We start from the raw sequence: 17,837 nt of genomic DNA on the forward strand, positions 1-17,837 counted from the left end.
TTTACAGTGAAAATTAGTAAAAGCTTTCTTTGTAAACTATTTGGCAACACACTTCAGATGTGAGCCATAAAATATATTTATACCTTTTGACTGGGTAATTGCCTTATCCCAAGAAAATAATCTAACATAAAGAAGGCTTTCCACAGAAAAATGTTTATTTCAGTGTTGTTTATAATGGAGGTAATCTGAATATCTGAGAATAAGGAAAAATGGGATGAAAATTTTGGTATATCAATTTGATGGACTATTGTGCTGTTATAGAAACAAATTAGAAAAATTATCTGGGTCTTAGGCAATGAGAAGTGTTTATGTTGTAAAGCAATGATACAAATTAATACAGAGCTTTATATCCTTTCAGTGCCTTCTCAATGTCTGGATATGTCTATGCTGTCGTTAACAGTCATCTTTAGAGCTATGAAATCATATTTGTTATTTACAGAACACAAGTCATATTGGTTTGGAGTTCTTTAATGTCAGTATCAGAGTTACAAGACTTGGCTTTAACTGTAATTACATTATAATAACAGAGCTCAGAACTGAGCAGATCTTTTAAAAACTTAAGTGGGATTCTTGCAAATAATTAACCCCACCTTAAAACATAATATTTTAAGGGCTCTTACTTTATCATTGATCACAGTCTTTAGCATGTTAGGTGTTCAACAGATACTGGTTTCACTTATTAAACAACCACTAATCGAATGAATAAAGTGTTTGCTATATTGTAGGCTGTTTTCTACAGCTGGCCGCACCAAAGATGGAAAAAGACAAGAATTCCTGCCCCCATACAGTTTACAGTGACTACTTTCAGAACAGTAACCCTAACAAACAGAATTAATGGCTGCTTGTAAACAATAATATTGCATATATTATTATCCATAGCGCCTCTCCTATGAAGTTCCAAAGGCTCCCCACAGCTACCACCACCCACACTTTAGAGGAAATGGAGTTGAACAAATCACTGGAGACTATGCAGTGTGCTACAAAGGCGTAAGAAACAGCAGTGAGCCTGTCGCTTCTCCTCAGAAAGCCTCCACTGAGCCCAGACTTTGCTAGCGAGGCCAGGTCTGCCCGGTCCTGGGTCCTGGCCGTGTCGGGAATGAACACTGACGACTACGCTAGCCAACGGGGATCGTGTTCCGTAACATCTCCCCTGGGTGCCTAGGGCTGGAGTGACTCAGGGACGTTCTCACAGGCGCCAGGAAGACTAACTTCAAAAGTAGGTATCTTCTTAGGTGTAGATACCTTAAAATAAAAACTTACCAACTCATGCTTACAAACCAAATTTTGGTAAAACCCTGGAAATGCATATTTAAAAAGGAGATATAATAAAAGAAGAAAGTAGAGTCTTTTACAAAAGTATAAAGATAACCCTACACGTATGACTGCGCCGTAGAGCTGGCAGGAGAAATAACTGGTTTCTTAAATCAAGAGGCAGATTGTACAGCAGCCTGTACATCTTCCCTGGAACATGGCTCACAAGGCTGTGATTTCAGAATGACCCTTATTTACAAGTATTCACATTTACAGCTAATAAGAAAAAAAAACAGGAAAAATTCTCCCCTCTTGCCAGTGTGTTTTCCTTTCCTTTTAGAAAAAAAAAAAAAAAGAAGGCAGCCAGGAGGCTGGCTCTCCAGGATATCCCTACCTTGTGCCAGAAGTTACAGATGTATACTCGAAAGTAAACAATGCAAAGGTTACTGAAGGTTAAGTGCATCCACACACTTGAGACTGTACAGCCAGACTCCTAGCTGGGAAGATAATTTACACAGCATGAACCCGGTGCCCCAGTTCTGGCTGGGGTTATGGGAAGTAGGGTGGGGAGAAGAGCAATAGCTGATATGTCTCAGGTCTACAGTGACCAGAGGTCACCCAGAGGACACCTCTGTTTATAACCCGAGCCCCTTTCTCATTTATCTTCCACTGAGGATTCCCTAGTTGGATCCATGACAGGTTCTGTGACATCACCCGTCAGCTAATAATAGAAATGCAGTCAGCCACCTGCCAGCAAAGATGGATGGGTTTTTGGTTACAGACTTACTAATTGAAAGTGGAGCTTCCTGCCACCTCCCCCCACTCCTCCCAGGCGGGTCCCCTCCCCTCCCCTCCCCCACTCTGGCTTACAGGCGGCCCATGCCACCTGGGGAGGCGATTCCTGTGGCTGTTCATTAGAACTCCACAAACTTTTACCGTCTGTTATAACAAGAGCCCCACCGGCACCTCAGAGATGCAACCATACCCCCAGTCCTTGCTCAGGTTTCATTCAGGAGCCTTCCTTTGGCTCACTGGCTCTAGTCCCCGGAAGACACAACCTGGATCTCTGGCATGAGAAACCACACAGCCACTCAACAGTGAAGATCCTGGTGCAGCTCCCAGGGCTAAGGGGCGATACCTCTCAGGGGCTGACAGGATTGAATTTCAGATCCGTATCAGCTGCATCAAATCAAAACTGGAATACAGAGGGATGACTTAGAATGCTAAGTCATTAGCACTTAGGATTTAAGTTGGTTCAGAATGACCATTTGAAAAAACCATCTAGAATGCTTCTTAGGAATCTTTTAGTTGTTTGCCTGGATGTACTGGTAAGGAATAAACTACAGTTATGTTCTTATGGGAAAAACCGACTTCGAAGAACAAAAACTTTGGTTGAAAATTAGTTTAAAAAAACTTTGTAGTATATGAGGCCCTGACGTGGCAAATACCTGGGAATAATTTGTTTCCCTTCTCTGACAATAAAAATGTTTCAGAGGCATTTTCCTTAATGATAGGTCTGGAATCAAAGAGGCCACAATCCACAGATGCTGGAGGAAACGCCTGGCTTTTGGTTGAGAGGCTGATGCTACTCACTGCCCTACTGCCCAGTCCGTGTGTCCGTCTCTCTTGCGGAGCGGCGTGCAGAACACGTGAGCCAAGCAGACTGGCCCCGTGCACCCTGCCCGATGCCTTCCAGGCCTTGCACCGGCTGAATGGCTAAACTCAGGAAGCTTTCCTCCCCTGCTTCCTGTTTCACAGGACTTGGGCTCCATTTGGACCACTAAGAAGAATGTATTATCAGAAGTGCATCTGCAATCCAAGCTCTTTTGTGCAGTTAAAGCGATAATGTTGCCATAAAAACGGTAGTTTAAAAAAAAAGGCGGGGGGGAAAGGAAAGAGCTGACTGTTAAGAGAACAGGCCCTGTACTTTCTGAACTGTCTATACCTCAGCAGGATTTCTTGTACTGAAGCTGATGCACACTGGGAGAGCTATTCTCCATACAGAAGTGCAGACCATTCAGTGACATGAGTTCTTTCCTGGCAAATAAAATATACCTTTAGATCTTTGCAGACATTGCCACTTTGGTCCCTACACCCCACCGGGTTTTTATTTTGGAAAAATAGTTTCAGAGCTGTTCATAGGCAGCTTGTTAATGTTGTGAGATTTTCGAAATTAGATTTCACAGTTTTTAAAGTACACCATAACTGGCAAAGGCTGTGAATCTTTAAGGGTGGGGGTTAGAGAGCAGGACTTTTCTATTTGTATTTAGAACCAACAGATCTATATCTAGGTATGCTCATTACAAGTGCACCTTGGGCCTAAAAAGTATTTATTTGAGATCTCTAAGTGGCCTTAGATACTAGCATCGCCATCCAGATATCAGCTAGAGGGAATAATTAAAGGAGAAACAACTCCTTTCTTTGGCTCACAGATACCACATCCTATGTGTAAACAGTTTACCTATTGCAATGCTACTTTAAACACAGGTGTAGTAGGTACGTCTAGCTCTCTAACGCTAGAGCCAGATGTCTGGGATCAAAGGTCGGTTCTTCCACTCACTAGCAACAATGGGCCAGTCTGCTTAGATTATTTATTTATTTATTTATTGAATTTTTGAATTTTATTTTATTTATTTTTTATATAGCAAGTTCTTATTAGTTATCTATTTCATACAAATTAGTGTATATCAGTCTGCTTAGATTTTATGTGCCTCAGTTTTCTCAGGGATTTTAGAACAGTATCTTTATCACAGGGCTAATATGAAGATTAAATGATAAAGCACTTGGAAGAGCGTCTGGCACTCTGTAAGTGCTCAAGAAATACTGGCAATGAGCTATGATCATTTGACTGCAGAAAAGCCTCTGCTGGGGAAGTGGCAGGTACAATCAGCCCCATCTTGTATGTAGGACAGTGTGACTAAGCGTGGACCATCCCAGGGCTTGGACACGGCCAGAAACAGACAACAGAATGATCAAATTTAACTTGAGTGAGGTCACCACCCAGAACTAAGGATGATGAAAGTTTCTTCCCATCTCTAATATCGTATTTATCAGAATATAATGATTCAGTAATATCAAATTTGAAACACTAACAGGCAGAACAAAAGCTAGCGGGAGAGCTGAAAGAGTGGCAGGATCTCCAACAGTTGGGTGAAGAGATAGGAGAGAAGGCAGGTATCATCAATATGATTTTGCTTATGAGAATTTAAGTGAATCACCATTATTCCTAAGCAGTATTTTAAGATTCCTGACCTTGGGGTCAAAGTTAACTGGACTACTCTTTCTCAGAAATAGGGCTATACAGACCTTTATCATGACAGTTTGCTGAATTCCCTACAAGCAAAAACTTGCTTGGCAGGGGACATTAAAAACTAAGTCCAAATTCCATTTTGTTAACGTACAAATTGGACTGTCTCTGACAGAGGCAGAACTGGTAGAAGCTGGCTGTTAAATCTGCAGGGCGGCGTTTCCAGTATTAGCACAGGTTATTGGGGAGACTTATTTTGACGGTTAGATGGAATATTTTAAAATAACTGTATAAGGAATAAAGGTATAAAACTCAGAATTCCAGAGTCTACTTTGACTAAAAAAGGTAAAGCAAAAGAACAGTGCCTTCAAAGACAATACCCCAAATTTTATTCTTTCTTCCCTTAAGCACTGCCAACGGGGTCTAACTAAATAGACAAGACAGAACAGAACACCCCTGGCTCTCTAAGATCCCAGTTTGCTCTGCCTGCTTTACTCTGAGCGGCCTTCTTCGAGCCTGGGAGGGGCTCCATGGGGGCGGGGTCCCCGGCTTGCCCGCCGCTACCGCTGCAGCACCACCACTTACCAGGAGAGGGCGGCTGGAGCTTGGGCTGCTTCTTGGTGTCTCCCGTGCTGAAGACTTCCGGCGGGGGCTCCTCCCCTCGCTCAGTCTTGCACTCAAAGGCAAACAGGTACTGAATATACTGCTTTTTCAGGGAGCTCGCTGCACTGCTTGAAGTGCCAACATTTAGGTTGGTTGCCAGCTCACGCCACTTCTTGTTTTTATTAACCTGGCAAAAAAAAAAAAAAAAAAAAAGGCAGGATCATTGGTTTGCAGCAAAGTGGCTTGTTTAAAGCCAGGAGACAAAAAAAAAGCACTTAATGTCTTGGTTTACTTTTTTCTTTCTTCACTTGCCTCTTTTAACTAATGCTCATTACTCCCACTCAGTAGTGCATAGACAGCATTTACAGTTATAAAACCATTAAGGAACCTGCTGATAGCTACATAAAAAGCATTGCTCGTGGAGATTCTTCTGCCTGGTGCATCTTCTAATGCCTCACGCTCTTCCAGAGCTGGTGCTGTCCGGGCCCAGCAATTTACCTCAGAGCAAATGTACACTCTCGCTCACACTCATCCCCATACCACCTCTTATCTTTAAAAAAAAAAAAAAAGGTGTCTAAAAACTAATATAAGAAGCAATAACAGAACTATTTTGCAATTTAAGTGTTTGAGCCTTAATATGAAAAACAATATCTTCTTCCAACAGCCGCAAGCTTCCGGAAAGATGAGCCTATAATTTCGGTCCGCGCCCAGCCTCTCACGAGGCTTTCTTGTGGTGTTGGGTGAATAAGGCCCCAACCAAATGAGCCCAACTAAAAAGCCCGGCCGAAGCCAGCAGCCCTGTCTGAGCTGTGAAGCCACCAGGTCACCGACGTGGCAGCACCTGTGGGCTTGGGAAGGGCTGCACCGGAATACCCAGTGTTCCCACTCACACTTCGGATGGAGGGAACACAACTGCAAAAAGAGAAGAGAAAAAAGGAAGGAAATCCTCAAACGTTATAAAAGGATTTGAGGAATTATTTTAACCTTTTGATTCCCACGTGGGAACACAGCTACATGACGTCGACACACGAAGGAAACGTGAAGGCCTGCCAATACTTGGGGAATATTTTGCCTTTAGACGTTTCCTGTGTTAGGTAGCATAGGTTAAGGGGACGGTGAGTTTTAATGAAATGTTCAAGTTTTGGATTCAGACTTTCTCACAAAGCTCTTCATGTCCATTTACTTAGTACTAAATGGTGCATGATAAACCACGGAATACTCTTGGGCATGCTTAATGCCATTTTTGTTACTTAACGCCAGGCTGCAACAAGCAGGCTTGCAATTGCTTCCCAAACAGTAAGCTGAGTGCTGCCTGGTACACCCTGAATGAGCAGATCTCTCTGTGGCTGCAGCACCTATTCCAACCGCACCTGATGGCCGCCAGGTAGAGCGCAAGACAGGGTGTGAGCAACAACGCTGCCGAGGAGCTCCCCACTGTGAACCACGGCTACATTCAAGCAGCTTCATTAGCTAAGCCTGCAGAGTCCTGCTCACAGACCCAACCTGGGAGTACACACTACTGACAGAGTCAGGTGTCCAGACGATCCCTACGCTGCTGTGACGGGTGAAACCCGATTGTTTAGCGTCCTGGGGATTCTAAAAAAAAGCTGTCAGGGGGTCTAGGTGTAAAGAAAGAACGGTCAGGGGAGTCTATGCCCATAGGAGAAATGTCAGGGGTGCCTAGGTGCAGAGAGGAAAGGTCGGGGGGGTCTATGCTCAGAGGGGAAAGGTCAGGGGTGTCCAGGTACAGAGGGGAAAGGTCAGAGGGTTTAAGTGCAGGAGAGAGGTGTGTATCCTGACCTCTCCCTTCACTGACCACCACTCACACCTGGTCTGCATCCTGTGATTTACCATCTGATCAGGCAGTCTGGAGTCAAGCTCTGATTGCTTCAGTTGTAGGCCTCAGGTCTCGGGTGGGAGGAGGCACCTCAGGGAGGGCTGAGGACAAAGGCCTCTCCTGCATCCCCAAGAGCTGTGCGGCACCGAGACCAGGGTGGGCCCTCAGTGATACCTGTGGATTAGATGACCTGCCTTTGGATAGTGAGGCCCTGCACCACCTGAGGCCCGAGCAGCTACTTTCACTGATCCGGGTGGGAGCCCAGGTATTGACAGGTTTTAAATCCTCCCAGGTGATGCTAATGAACAGCTAGGTCTGAGAACTACGGGCAGATGAAAGGGCTTGCGTTTTGCTATCAGACAGACCTGGCCTCACCACCTAGCCTGAGAATCCCTGGGCCACAACATTGTACAGTCGGCCTTCCGTGTCCCTGGGTGATGCATTTGTGAATTCAGCCAACTTCAGATTCAAAGTATCAAAAAAAAAAAGTCCAGAAAGTTCCAAAAATCAAAACTTGCATTTGTACCGGCAACTATTTACATAGCATTACATTTTATTGGATATTATAAGTAATCTAGAGATGATTTAAAGTATACGGGAGGTTGTGTGTAGGTTATATAAATAAGGGACTCGAGCTCTGAGGATTGTGGTATTCGTTGGGGTCCCGGAACCAATCCCCCATGGATCCCAAGGGACGACTGTACTTCATCTTGTTACATCTCTTCTTCAGGGCTGACGACCTTGCATTTCATGGGTATTGAGAAAAAAAGTGACAAGAAAAAGCACAGTGCCCAGAACGCAGTGGGCACTCATCCCTTAGGACACTTTCCCCCATTCTACTTCGGGACATGGACACACAAACCAGACCCAATGCTAAAAACTGGGCTGAGACTAGGGTGAGGAAAGTGTGGCCTCTAGGGTACAAAACTGAAAGGGGAAGTGCAAAGGAGGCATCTGCACAACCCCAAAACGAGCGCCTCCTGGAATTCTGCACTCCGGGTGCCACTTGTGCCCATGCCAGTCCCAGCCCTGTGAAAAAGGGACAGCACTGGTCTTCTTGTCGCCCAGGTACAGTGGACGTGGTCTTAGAAGTATGACTTAGCTTTCTTGCTAAATTGCTCTGGATAGAGGGAAACAGTGAACTTGATTTATGTCTAATCTAGACAATTTAGTCATTTGCAAAACATTTTTATTTTCTATGAAATTCTGACAGATTCAGTAGAATTCTGGAGCTGTCAGGGACCCGAAAGCAAAATCTAGCCCAAATGTCTCATCCTACAGATGAGGATTGAGATCCATATAAATGACTGAGGTCACTCTGCGAGCGGGCAGCGGATCCAGGTCCCTGGCCCCAGCACTCTCCCCCTACAGCACATGAACATGGATCCCAGTAAAGGCGACCTTCCCAGGGGCTTCGCTTTTTCTTTGTGAGAAAAAAATTAGAGTCTGTATATTCAAAGAAAGCTGCTGTAAGAGCTTATCTATAGCATCTCCTCATTCATTCATTCATTCTCACCTGTGCCAAACCTCCAATCTCTTTAACGCAGACATAGAGTCGGAACAGGTCCAAGGGCTTCTTGCCCACCGCAGGCAGACTTGAGACCGGGGAGCCTCTCTCCTCCATGAAGGTGAGGTATCGGTCTACCCACAGCTTTCTCTCTGGCTCATTCCCCAATTCATACACCTTTGTGATCTTTTCCCCAGTGGTGGTGGATGAGCTGGACTTCTAGAGCCCAGGAGGAGCAATTGGAGATGGGGCATGGGTGGGCAGAGGGAAAGGGAAGAAGGTGAGAAAAAAGTAATGAGCTACCAAATACAAGAAGAGAAGAAATTTAAAAAACTACTGCTATCACACAACAATTAGGAATGAAGGCTACTAGTTCAGGCACAAAGTATACATTGTCTTAATTAAGAATTTACTTTGACTTTAAACAAAGGGCCCAAACTCCCCCTTTTATATACGTGAAAAACAAAAAGAAAGGAACAAAAACCTTTTTTACTTTATCGATATAAGCGTTGAATCCCAGAAGGCAAGATTCCAATGACGCCTCGCGTCATTTTTAAAAACAATAGGGTGCTAGCTCATTGAATGATCACAGTGAATTTAAAATTTCACACATAATGTTATAGAGCCCTAAAAAACTACATGGACTCCTACATTTCCTTGTCAAAATATGGATAGCCAATGTGTGTCTTCAGTAAAACTAAATCATATGGAGGAAGAGCAAACACGTGGTACTTGCTGAAAAATATAAGGTAGGTCACATGTCACAGGACCCAGTGGTGTGTGGGCTCTACACTCGAGAGCTTTGTAAACTAATGGCCAGCTAAAGCTCTGGCGTTCGCTCATAACGACCTGCTTTCCCAACTTAAGATTTCTTGAACTTCTCTGCCAAGGTTAAGGGGCTGTTTAGTTATTTTAATACATTTCTTAAGCAACCATGTGTTAATCACAAAGACATGTGCTATTTCATACTCCCAGCATATCTATGGATAAATACACACATTTACTTTCATGTGCCCATTTGGTTTATACTGATGCTCTAATTCTTGGTCTTTTATTTTTCTAACTATGTATTTGATTCTAAAATGTCAAAAGTTGCTGTTTCATAAAAAGCCCAACTGTATATTTTTCCTTTCTTTTATGTCTCTGTATTTGTAACAATATTTGTGCACTTGTAATATCTGCAACTCCGGGATTATTGTGCAAAACCACTTGCAAAGTCTCGATAAAGATTTCCTTGGAATAATAATATACTTCATTTAGTCATGTTTATTTACTAGGTTGTCATTTGCAGTGTACAGCTCTTATTTTAGATGGAGTTTTTCTTAACTCTTTTTCATCATATTTAGCTCAAGATAATTTTAAACATACTGCTGAAATGGGGGCAGTGGTGGTGGTAGGGCCTGAGAAAGGATGCTTGAGAATGAAACTAATCAAGCTGGTGAGTGGCAGAGGTCCCTCCAATTAACATGTAATTTTCCCAAGCTGTTCTGGCTAAAATTTTAAGCCTTCAGCTTTAGAATTATTGAAGCATAAAATCTTTACATAAAATATATAAAACTGGGTAATACAGTTGATGTAAATAAAAAAAGTAGAGTGGTAGGATAAAAAAAATAATGTGATCTTTTAGAATTTAAACTGATGCTGAAGCTAAAGGGCAAGTCACGTAAAAGTTACTGTAGATGAGAACTTGAAGTGTGTATCCACGTTCCCATGCATGTCTGTAAACTCATGTACATACACGATTAGGGGACATACTCCATATCCAAATAAGTTTTTAAAATTTATTTACCATATTCTCACACCCAAGGAATATCTGACCAGGAAAAGAAACTGTTCTAACACATTTTACACCATGTTCTCATACTGGGAACGTTTCAGAAACTTTGTCATCGTTAATGAGGTAGTTACGAACAGGTGGTTTCCAAATCATCATTTTGAAACTTTGTCTTTATTGGGAGGTACGCTGAAAACCATGGACCCGATCCTTTTTTTAAAAAAATAAAAATTTGAAAGAAGAACCAGAGGAAAAAACCATTATCACCTAAAATCAATTAAAACCACCACCATGAACCTCCCCCTTGCATTTCATCAGTGAAGAACTGAGAGGAGAAGTCTGAGATTCCATTTAAAAATAAGAGCTATAAAATCAGTCGTTTCAGTTTACAATCACTTCTAGGTGCTCCGCCAACATCCCGAGTAAAAGATCCAGCTGCTGTTCCGGGCCAGGTCCTCTCTAAACCCACACTGTGGAAGGGCTCCAGGAGAAAGTTAATCGTGACCCAAGCAGTGAGACTGTGAAGTGTTTGTTCCTATCTATGAAAGGAGCGGATTCTCGTAACCTGAAACCGGCCTAAAGTAATGATTTACTTAGCTTGACTATCCATATTTTAACTTTTCTTACCTTTCTTTGTTAAGTGAACTTAAGTTTAATTAACTTCTACCTATCTCAATTTGTTCTCATAAAATTAGAAAACCTTAGTGAAGATAACAGTTTTTAATAGAATTGTTTTACTTTTCGTAGTTTTTAGATCTTCAAAAATGCATTTTATGGTGCCCTAATGTAAACAAATGCATCTGTATGAGAAGAAAGTGGTCAAGCCTCAGTTTTGTTAGGTCCTAGAAGAGGCCTCCCCTGATGCCGGCTCCCTGGTCTGAATCATCATCGCAGGCTTTATTTGTCCTTGGTGGCACCTGGCCTCACAGCGCGTAAAGGCCTATGTTTTGCGCGGGATTAGCTGTCTGCCCTCCACTCTCCTGACTAGACTTTACGTTCCACGAGGCAGGAACTGGGTTGATCTTGAACCACCAACAGTGACAGCACACTGAAGGTACTCAGTACATTATTTGTTCTGCGTGAATACTCAAATGAACAAGGTCTGAAAAGTCTAGCACCATCCAAGTAAGAATTAACAGCTGATTAAAAGATTCTATAAACAGGCTTTCAGTGAGTGAAGTGCTAAGTGAATGTGGACACAATCTAATAAGACTGAAAGCTGAGAAGGGATTGGTGGGCAAGTAACATCTCCATTCCCAGCTTCCAGGGCTGCACACTAGCCCATTCCCAAAGTTAGTATTTGGGCGCCCAAACAGAGAAAAAGGACATTAAGAGAAACAAAAGCCCTAGGAGATAAAGACTATACACTTTATCACTGATCAGGCTGAAAACATACTTTTTTTGTTCAGAGACGTTAATTATGATGTGACCTCTGGATAAATGTCATTTACACTCTACCCACTGACAATGGGCGAAAAAACTAGCCCTGAAGAAAGCTGGTTAAACTTTTTCAGGCCACCAGCACCACCTCATATTGCTTTGGTGTTGTAAAAAATTGTATCCCACTGCATGAAACAGTCGTGGAGGCAAGAAAAAGAAATGGAGATAGCCGAAACATTACAGCGAGACATTACCATGGTGCCGCAAATGTTTTCCCTGCGTATAACTTAATTAAGTCTATAAGTACACTTTTCCTCAAGTCTCTGAAGCAGATTTACATTTCAGCAGTCTTTACCATATGCCTGGTAATATGTGTATATGCATGTGTATGTGCGAATGTTTATTTTTATTTTAGAATGTTTTGTAACAAAAACAGTGCTGGTCCATGGCACTCTGTCAAAGCACAGAACATCTTTGCGATTTAGTCCATTTCAGGCCTGCTATTAGATAGGCTTTATTAGAAACACCGTTAGGAGCAATTTTAAGTTGTATCTCAGAAAGAGAAGTGAAATACTCTTCAATATATATCTGCAGTGATTTGATAGCAGAGATAATCTTAGGGTCCTTCGTAACAATCTCCTTTAGTTCCTTTCTTGAATGAGCATCTCATTAGAGGGTGGTGCTGTTTTTTCAATACAGAGCAATCTCTAACACCTCCCACTACCTCAAACCACATCTTCTGCTGTTCCCTTGTTCTAAGACTGGAGGCAGAAGTTTGCTTGTAAATTCTTAAACAAAAAAATGGTTATGGTACAGGGAGAGATAATGTATGTAGAAGTATTAATGAAATCAACAATTCAGTTTTCTTTTTTCTCGTATTTAAGTAGAAAGGAGGGTTTTGATAATAGTTTCCTACAGGACTTATTGGATAGAGATAATGTGACTAGGAACTTGAAACAAATATCTCAATCATTCTTTATAATTCAGAAATCAGCAAGATGGAAATTTTAAACCTATAATATGGTCTATTAGTAGTCTTTAATAAATTATTATTCTTAATTATTATCTTAAGGTTTTAAAGATATTTTCAACCTCTGAAATCTTCCCCTCTGAGCCAATAAACAAAATGTTTTTGAAAAGTTATAGCTGGGGTTCTATCTGTTAACTTGAGAGTATCACTGATTCAAAAACACTTTTTCTATGATTAAAACAAAACAAAACACCAGAGTAGATTATGGGACCGCCCACCCGCCCCCCAATGTTGGCTGCCTTCTGAGACTCAAAGCAAATAACACAAAGATATCAGAATTAAGGAGCTGCACTCTCTCTTCCATTAGTTCTACTTAATCCATATTAGAAGCATTTTTCATTTCATCTCGGTTGTTGAAAAAGTGAAACATATGTCTACAAAGGAGGTAACAGCAAATATTGCCCTTTCTTCCTCTGAAAAGGAAAATGCTGGTTATACTAGAGCTCCACATGAATTTTACAAACATTTACTGGAACTACCAAGTCTTCAAACCTTCAGCTCTATCTGTTTAAACCAGCGAAGGGATAATTAATAGCAGCCTCCTTTTGGGGTTTTGACTAGATTGCCAGATTCTGCAGTTAGAGTCTTCTTCCCTCCAACTTGCTTTTCCTGAGCTGTGCTCTTCAATACATTGTCTTGCAAAAATTAGCGCATTAATTAAGCCTGCTTGGCAAGTAATTGCATGTTAAGATTTTTTTTTTTTAAGATCTTTTGATTCCTTATATGAATGTAAAATAAAGGTTACTACAGTGCCATTCTTCTTCTTTTTTAATGGCACAGAATTAATTTCTTTAGTAGGAAAATAAAGGCCTAGCTCTACAGACAGAAGAATATTAAGGCTAAAAAAATTCCCTTATATGCACATTTCCATTGTTGTTTTTTTAAATATCGTATGAAATCAACACTTAATTTCAAGATTATGAGCAGGCTTGTGCAGGATATAATTTTTCTATCTCAACTGATTCTAATGTAGGCACACATTAATCTAAGAGTAGCATTCCAAATATTCACATGCACTAACATTTCAACAACTTTTCTGTTAATTTCTGACAAGTAGATTGAAACAAAGCCTGGCTGATGATATGCTAAACTGTGCCCAGAGTGTAATATTTATATTTTCAAGATAGGCAGTTTTGAAATAAGATGTTTCAGACACAATAGCCGATGAAAGATTTAGGCCAAAGGCCAAACTTATCATATACTCCATGGCTGCTATTAGTTCCCCATGTAAATGGACAGTTAACTCATTTTAAAGATCTTCTATAAGCGCACAATGGATTAGACATTTAAACAAAGTCATTGTGTGAAGGAGTTTGGACCCAGTAACACAATCACATGCTTCGTATAGAGACGCTTCTTTATATCAGTGGTTTCATTACCAGCAATCAACTTATGTATGATGCATACAAACTTTACTCATTTTGTTACTACTATAAAGAAAACCCTTTCATGGATAAATTATGAAGAAAAAGTCTTATAAAACAAATAAATAAGCAAGCATTAAAATAGAATTAATTATCAAAAAACCCCAAAAAAACAAAAAAAAACAAAAAACCAGAGCCACTTACAGGGCTTGATGGAGTCTTTGGCCAGCCTGGGCTGCTAATGCTATCACTTTCATCTCCATGAAATGAGGAGATGCTAGCAGAGCTGGGGGACATTGGGGAAGGGACTGGCAGGTTGCCGGGGGTTGGGGGCTGAGAAATACCCTGAGAGCTGTAGCTATCCTGTGGTAGAGGAATAAAAAAAAAAAAAAAATGACAAAGGTAGGGCAAACTTTATTTAAAATAACAAAAAGCACATCCAGTTTAACAGACTAATTTTTATATATAATAGATATATATATATATATAAAGACATGTACAAACAAACACACAAAACCACACACACATATAAAAGTATTAAAACAACATTCTTAATTAGTATAACTTGGTAAGTTTGCTGGATGCTGGATAAGACCACTAAGCCACCATGCTTACTTCAAGCTTACATGGGATGCTAAGCATGGGTTACCCCTTATGAAAGAAAGAAAGGAAAAAAAAAAAAAAAAAAGCTGTTCACCTTATTTATCAAATAAGGTAGGAAAGCAAAATATTAAGTATGTTGTTGTTGCTGAGGCGGCCAAAACAGGAAGCTATAAACTGAAGGCAGAGAAAATGGCTTCAAGTACCAACCAGGCAAGATCCCTTCCTTCTCCCCACCCCCGAAGCATTTCTCTGGGTGGGTCCTGTCCCTCCACCCCTCTCCCCCAGCCACGAGTTAAATGCCATAAGAACTAGTAACTTTCAGATCCACACCATGAGGGGGGCAGGGAAAGAAGACTGCAAACGTTTCGCACAAGATGGAGGCATGCGGAAGAGAAGAAACCAAATGAAAAAAAGTGAGGAGAGAGCCACACGGCAGCTGCAGCGAGCAGACCCCACACCGCGTGCAGGGGAGAGAGGAATACCTTCGACTTGCTCTCCGGCTGTGCAGTGCCTTCTTCTTTACCATCTGCTTTGAGAGGCAGGGGCAGTTTGGATTCACCAGGAGACATCATATCTGCAAGACCCATAGATGCTAATCGAAAACAGGAGAAAGAGTTTGGGATTATACATGTGATGTGTCAGGCTGTGCTCCCGCTAACACAAGCTACTGAGTGATGGGGCACCCGAATTTCCCTCCAAGGAAGGAAAGAAAAAAGGAGAAAGAAATTGTAACTCAGAGAATACTCATTTCTGAAATCTAAGTAGCATGACATTCTGGCAATCCTTTTTTATCTTAGGGGGAAAAAAAGCAATCATTTACTCAAGACCTAAGCCACTGAAAGTCAACTTTTATCAATATTAGTTTTTCAAAATTATTACAGCTTTAATAGAGTAGGTGCAAGTAGAAATATGCCCAGTGTCTAAATTGCTCATGAGGGGTTCAAATGCTGGATATGTCTATTTCCACTGGTTGACTAGAGGATTTATTGCTTTCTTAACTTCCTAAATTCACATAATCCATAGTTTGTAAAATCATTTACCACCTTATATTGTTTCATTTGAAAATCGCACCTATTACATGTGGCCTAGGCTACAATAATGGAAGATGGTTGTAACAGATGACTTCAAAAACAATAATCAAAAGTAATTTTTGAAGGAGAGGATTTCTAATTATTTTGCAATGGGGCTGGTTTCCTGTCATTCTGGTGCAGTGCATACATGGATCAGTCCTCAGCCTCAGCTCAAATGCCCAGGTTAGACACCCGCACCAGCTCAAGTCAACCCTACGATCCCAGGCAAAACTCATTTTCTAGCTCCTGGCTCAGAAATTCAATCAAGTTCATTTAGGCTTTAGAATGAAAGGTTCACCAAAGAACAACGGATTTACAGGCATTTACTGCAAATACTACTAGTTATTTTCAAGTCAAGAATATGGATTTAGATTTCCTTTTAAAGGAAGAACAAGGCTACAGTAGGGAATCAGTGTAGATATCCAGGGAATAACAGCTGAATTTCTACAGAACCCCACTGTGCAAACCATCTGCACAGCACTGGGCTGTGAGTGTCACACCACACAGCTGTGTGAGGAGGCAGAGGGAGGAGAGGTGGAAGGAGAAAAGGGAGAGGGGAGAGAATCACGAGTCTTGTAAATGAGTGAAAAACCGAAAACATTCCCATTTCAAAATAAAATAAACCTTGAGGTTTTATGAACAGGACCCATTTTACATTCTGCAAATCAACGTGCTGGCCCAACCACGGCAGAGCACATGCAGCATAATGTGCAAAAAAAAAAAAAAGCTTTAAAAAAAGGCCCCACAGATTGCCCACTACAAAATGATTATTGCACATATTCATGTATTACTATGTTTTAGAAAATAATTAGTTTTAATTACAGCAGTGAGAGAGTGAGCAGGGCTCTGGCGAATTGGCTGGCAAGCTCTGTGGTGCTAATTTGCTAATATCGTTAGCATCACTGCAGGTTGAGACCAGAGGTCCTGCCAAAAAAGCCTACCCAGGCACGTGCCTGTGAGTTTACATCAGCACACTCAATGATGCGCTGAAATGCCTGTATTTTCCACGGGCACATTGGCTTGTTTTTCAAAGCCCATTCGCAGCCCAGTCAGCCCTTGAAGTCATCACCACACACACAAATCATAATTGGGATGTTTTTCTTTCTTTTTTTTTTTTTTTTCCAAATTACTTTCAATACTTAGACTTTAAGAACTAGAACAAAAAGCTTTTTCAAGTGATGCAGCTGCAGAGAAAAATCTATTGGGATCAGCTAAAAATGCTGTTATTTTTGTGAACGTGTGAAACCTCAAAAAAGCAGCTGAGAGATATTACACCAAGAAGACAGCCTCGTGCAAAGGAGTGGATTGCTTTCGTGCAGTTTTACCTCTTGCGTCTAGCGAGATAGGAATCAGTAAATCTATACATTAAGAAACCCCCTTTGTAGAAGAAGAGAAGGGGAAAGAAAGCAGGATGAGTACGGAAAGAGGGGCTTCTTTATGAAAGTCCACATGTCCTTGCCAGTTATTCCCCGAGTGAGTTCAAAGGGACGACAGCCACAATTCCAGAGAAAGTGGCAAAGCCATGGACACACAGCTTAAGTCCTGCTCCTCCTAAGGTTGTAACAGATAGTTTGGTAGCATTTATAATAAATTATGCCTGAATATTATTTTTGAAAAATAGTAATTTCTTTCTAATTCCTTCTTCATGCATTAAATGTGTTAATGTACATAAAAGGCGATTTTTTTAGCATAAAGAACTAGGCCAATATTGTATTATGATAATTAATGACAATTTACAATGATTTAAAAATCACACAGATAAATATAAGCATGTATATTGGTTTGAAATTCCCCAAACTTCTTCATTTTCTATTATATATTTTAAAATGGGCATTCAGGGTATGCAAACATATTTCGAAAATTACATTGCTGGGACTTCCCTGGTGGTGCAGTGGTTAAGAATCCGTCCGCCAATGCAGGGAACACGGGTTCGAGTCCTGGTCTGGGAAGATCCCACATGCTGCGGAACAACTAAGCCCGTGCACCACAGCTACTGAGCCTGCGCTCTAGAGCCCGTGCACCACAACTACTGAAGCCCGTGTGCCTAAAGCCCGTGCTCCGCAACAAGAGAAGCCACCGCAATGAGAAGCCCGCGCACCGCAACAAAGAGTAGCCCCTGCTTGCTGCAACTAGAGAAAGCCCGCGTGCAGCAACGAAGACCCAACACAGCC

At 41.4% G+C, this 17,837-nt stretch overlaps 1 protein-coding gene across 9 annotated transcripts in view; it reads right to left on the reverse strand.

Moving 5' to 3' along the window:
* ARID1B (AT-rich interaction domain 1B) overlaps nucleotides 1–17,837 on the reverse strand; it is a 405,593-nt gene that overhangs the window by 19,485 nt on the left and 368,271 nt on the right. For 4 of the 9 annotated variants that reach the window (XM_057527658.1, XM_057527655.1, XM_057527656.1 and 1 more), the window contains 4 exons: nucleotides 15,079–15,188; nucleotides 14,198–14,356; nucleotides 8,455–8,664; nucleotides 5,084–5,288 (listed from right to left, as the gene is read on the reverse strand). In XM_057527658.1, coding sequence (XP_057383641.1) covers nucleotides 5,084–5,288; nucleotides 8,455–8,664; nucleotides 14,198–14,356; nucleotides 15,079–15,188 — 684 coding nt within the window. The remainder of the gene's footprint in view (nucleotides 1–5,083; nucleotides 5,289–8,454; nucleotides 8,665–14,197; nucleotides 14,357–15,078; nucleotides 15,189–17,837) is intronic. The other 5 variants (XM_057527661.1, XM_057527660.1, XM_057527657.1 and 2 more) reach the window with 3 other exon arrangements.

The sequence above is a fragment of the Balaenoptera acutorostrata genome, chromosome 14, assembly GCF_949987535.1.
Source record: "Balaenoptera acutorostrata chromosome 14, mBalAcu1.1, whole genome shotgun sequence".
NCBI classification, from domain to species: Eukaryota; Metazoa; Chordata; class Mammalia; order Artiodactyla; family Balaenopteridae; genus Balaenoptera; species Balaenoptera acutorostrata.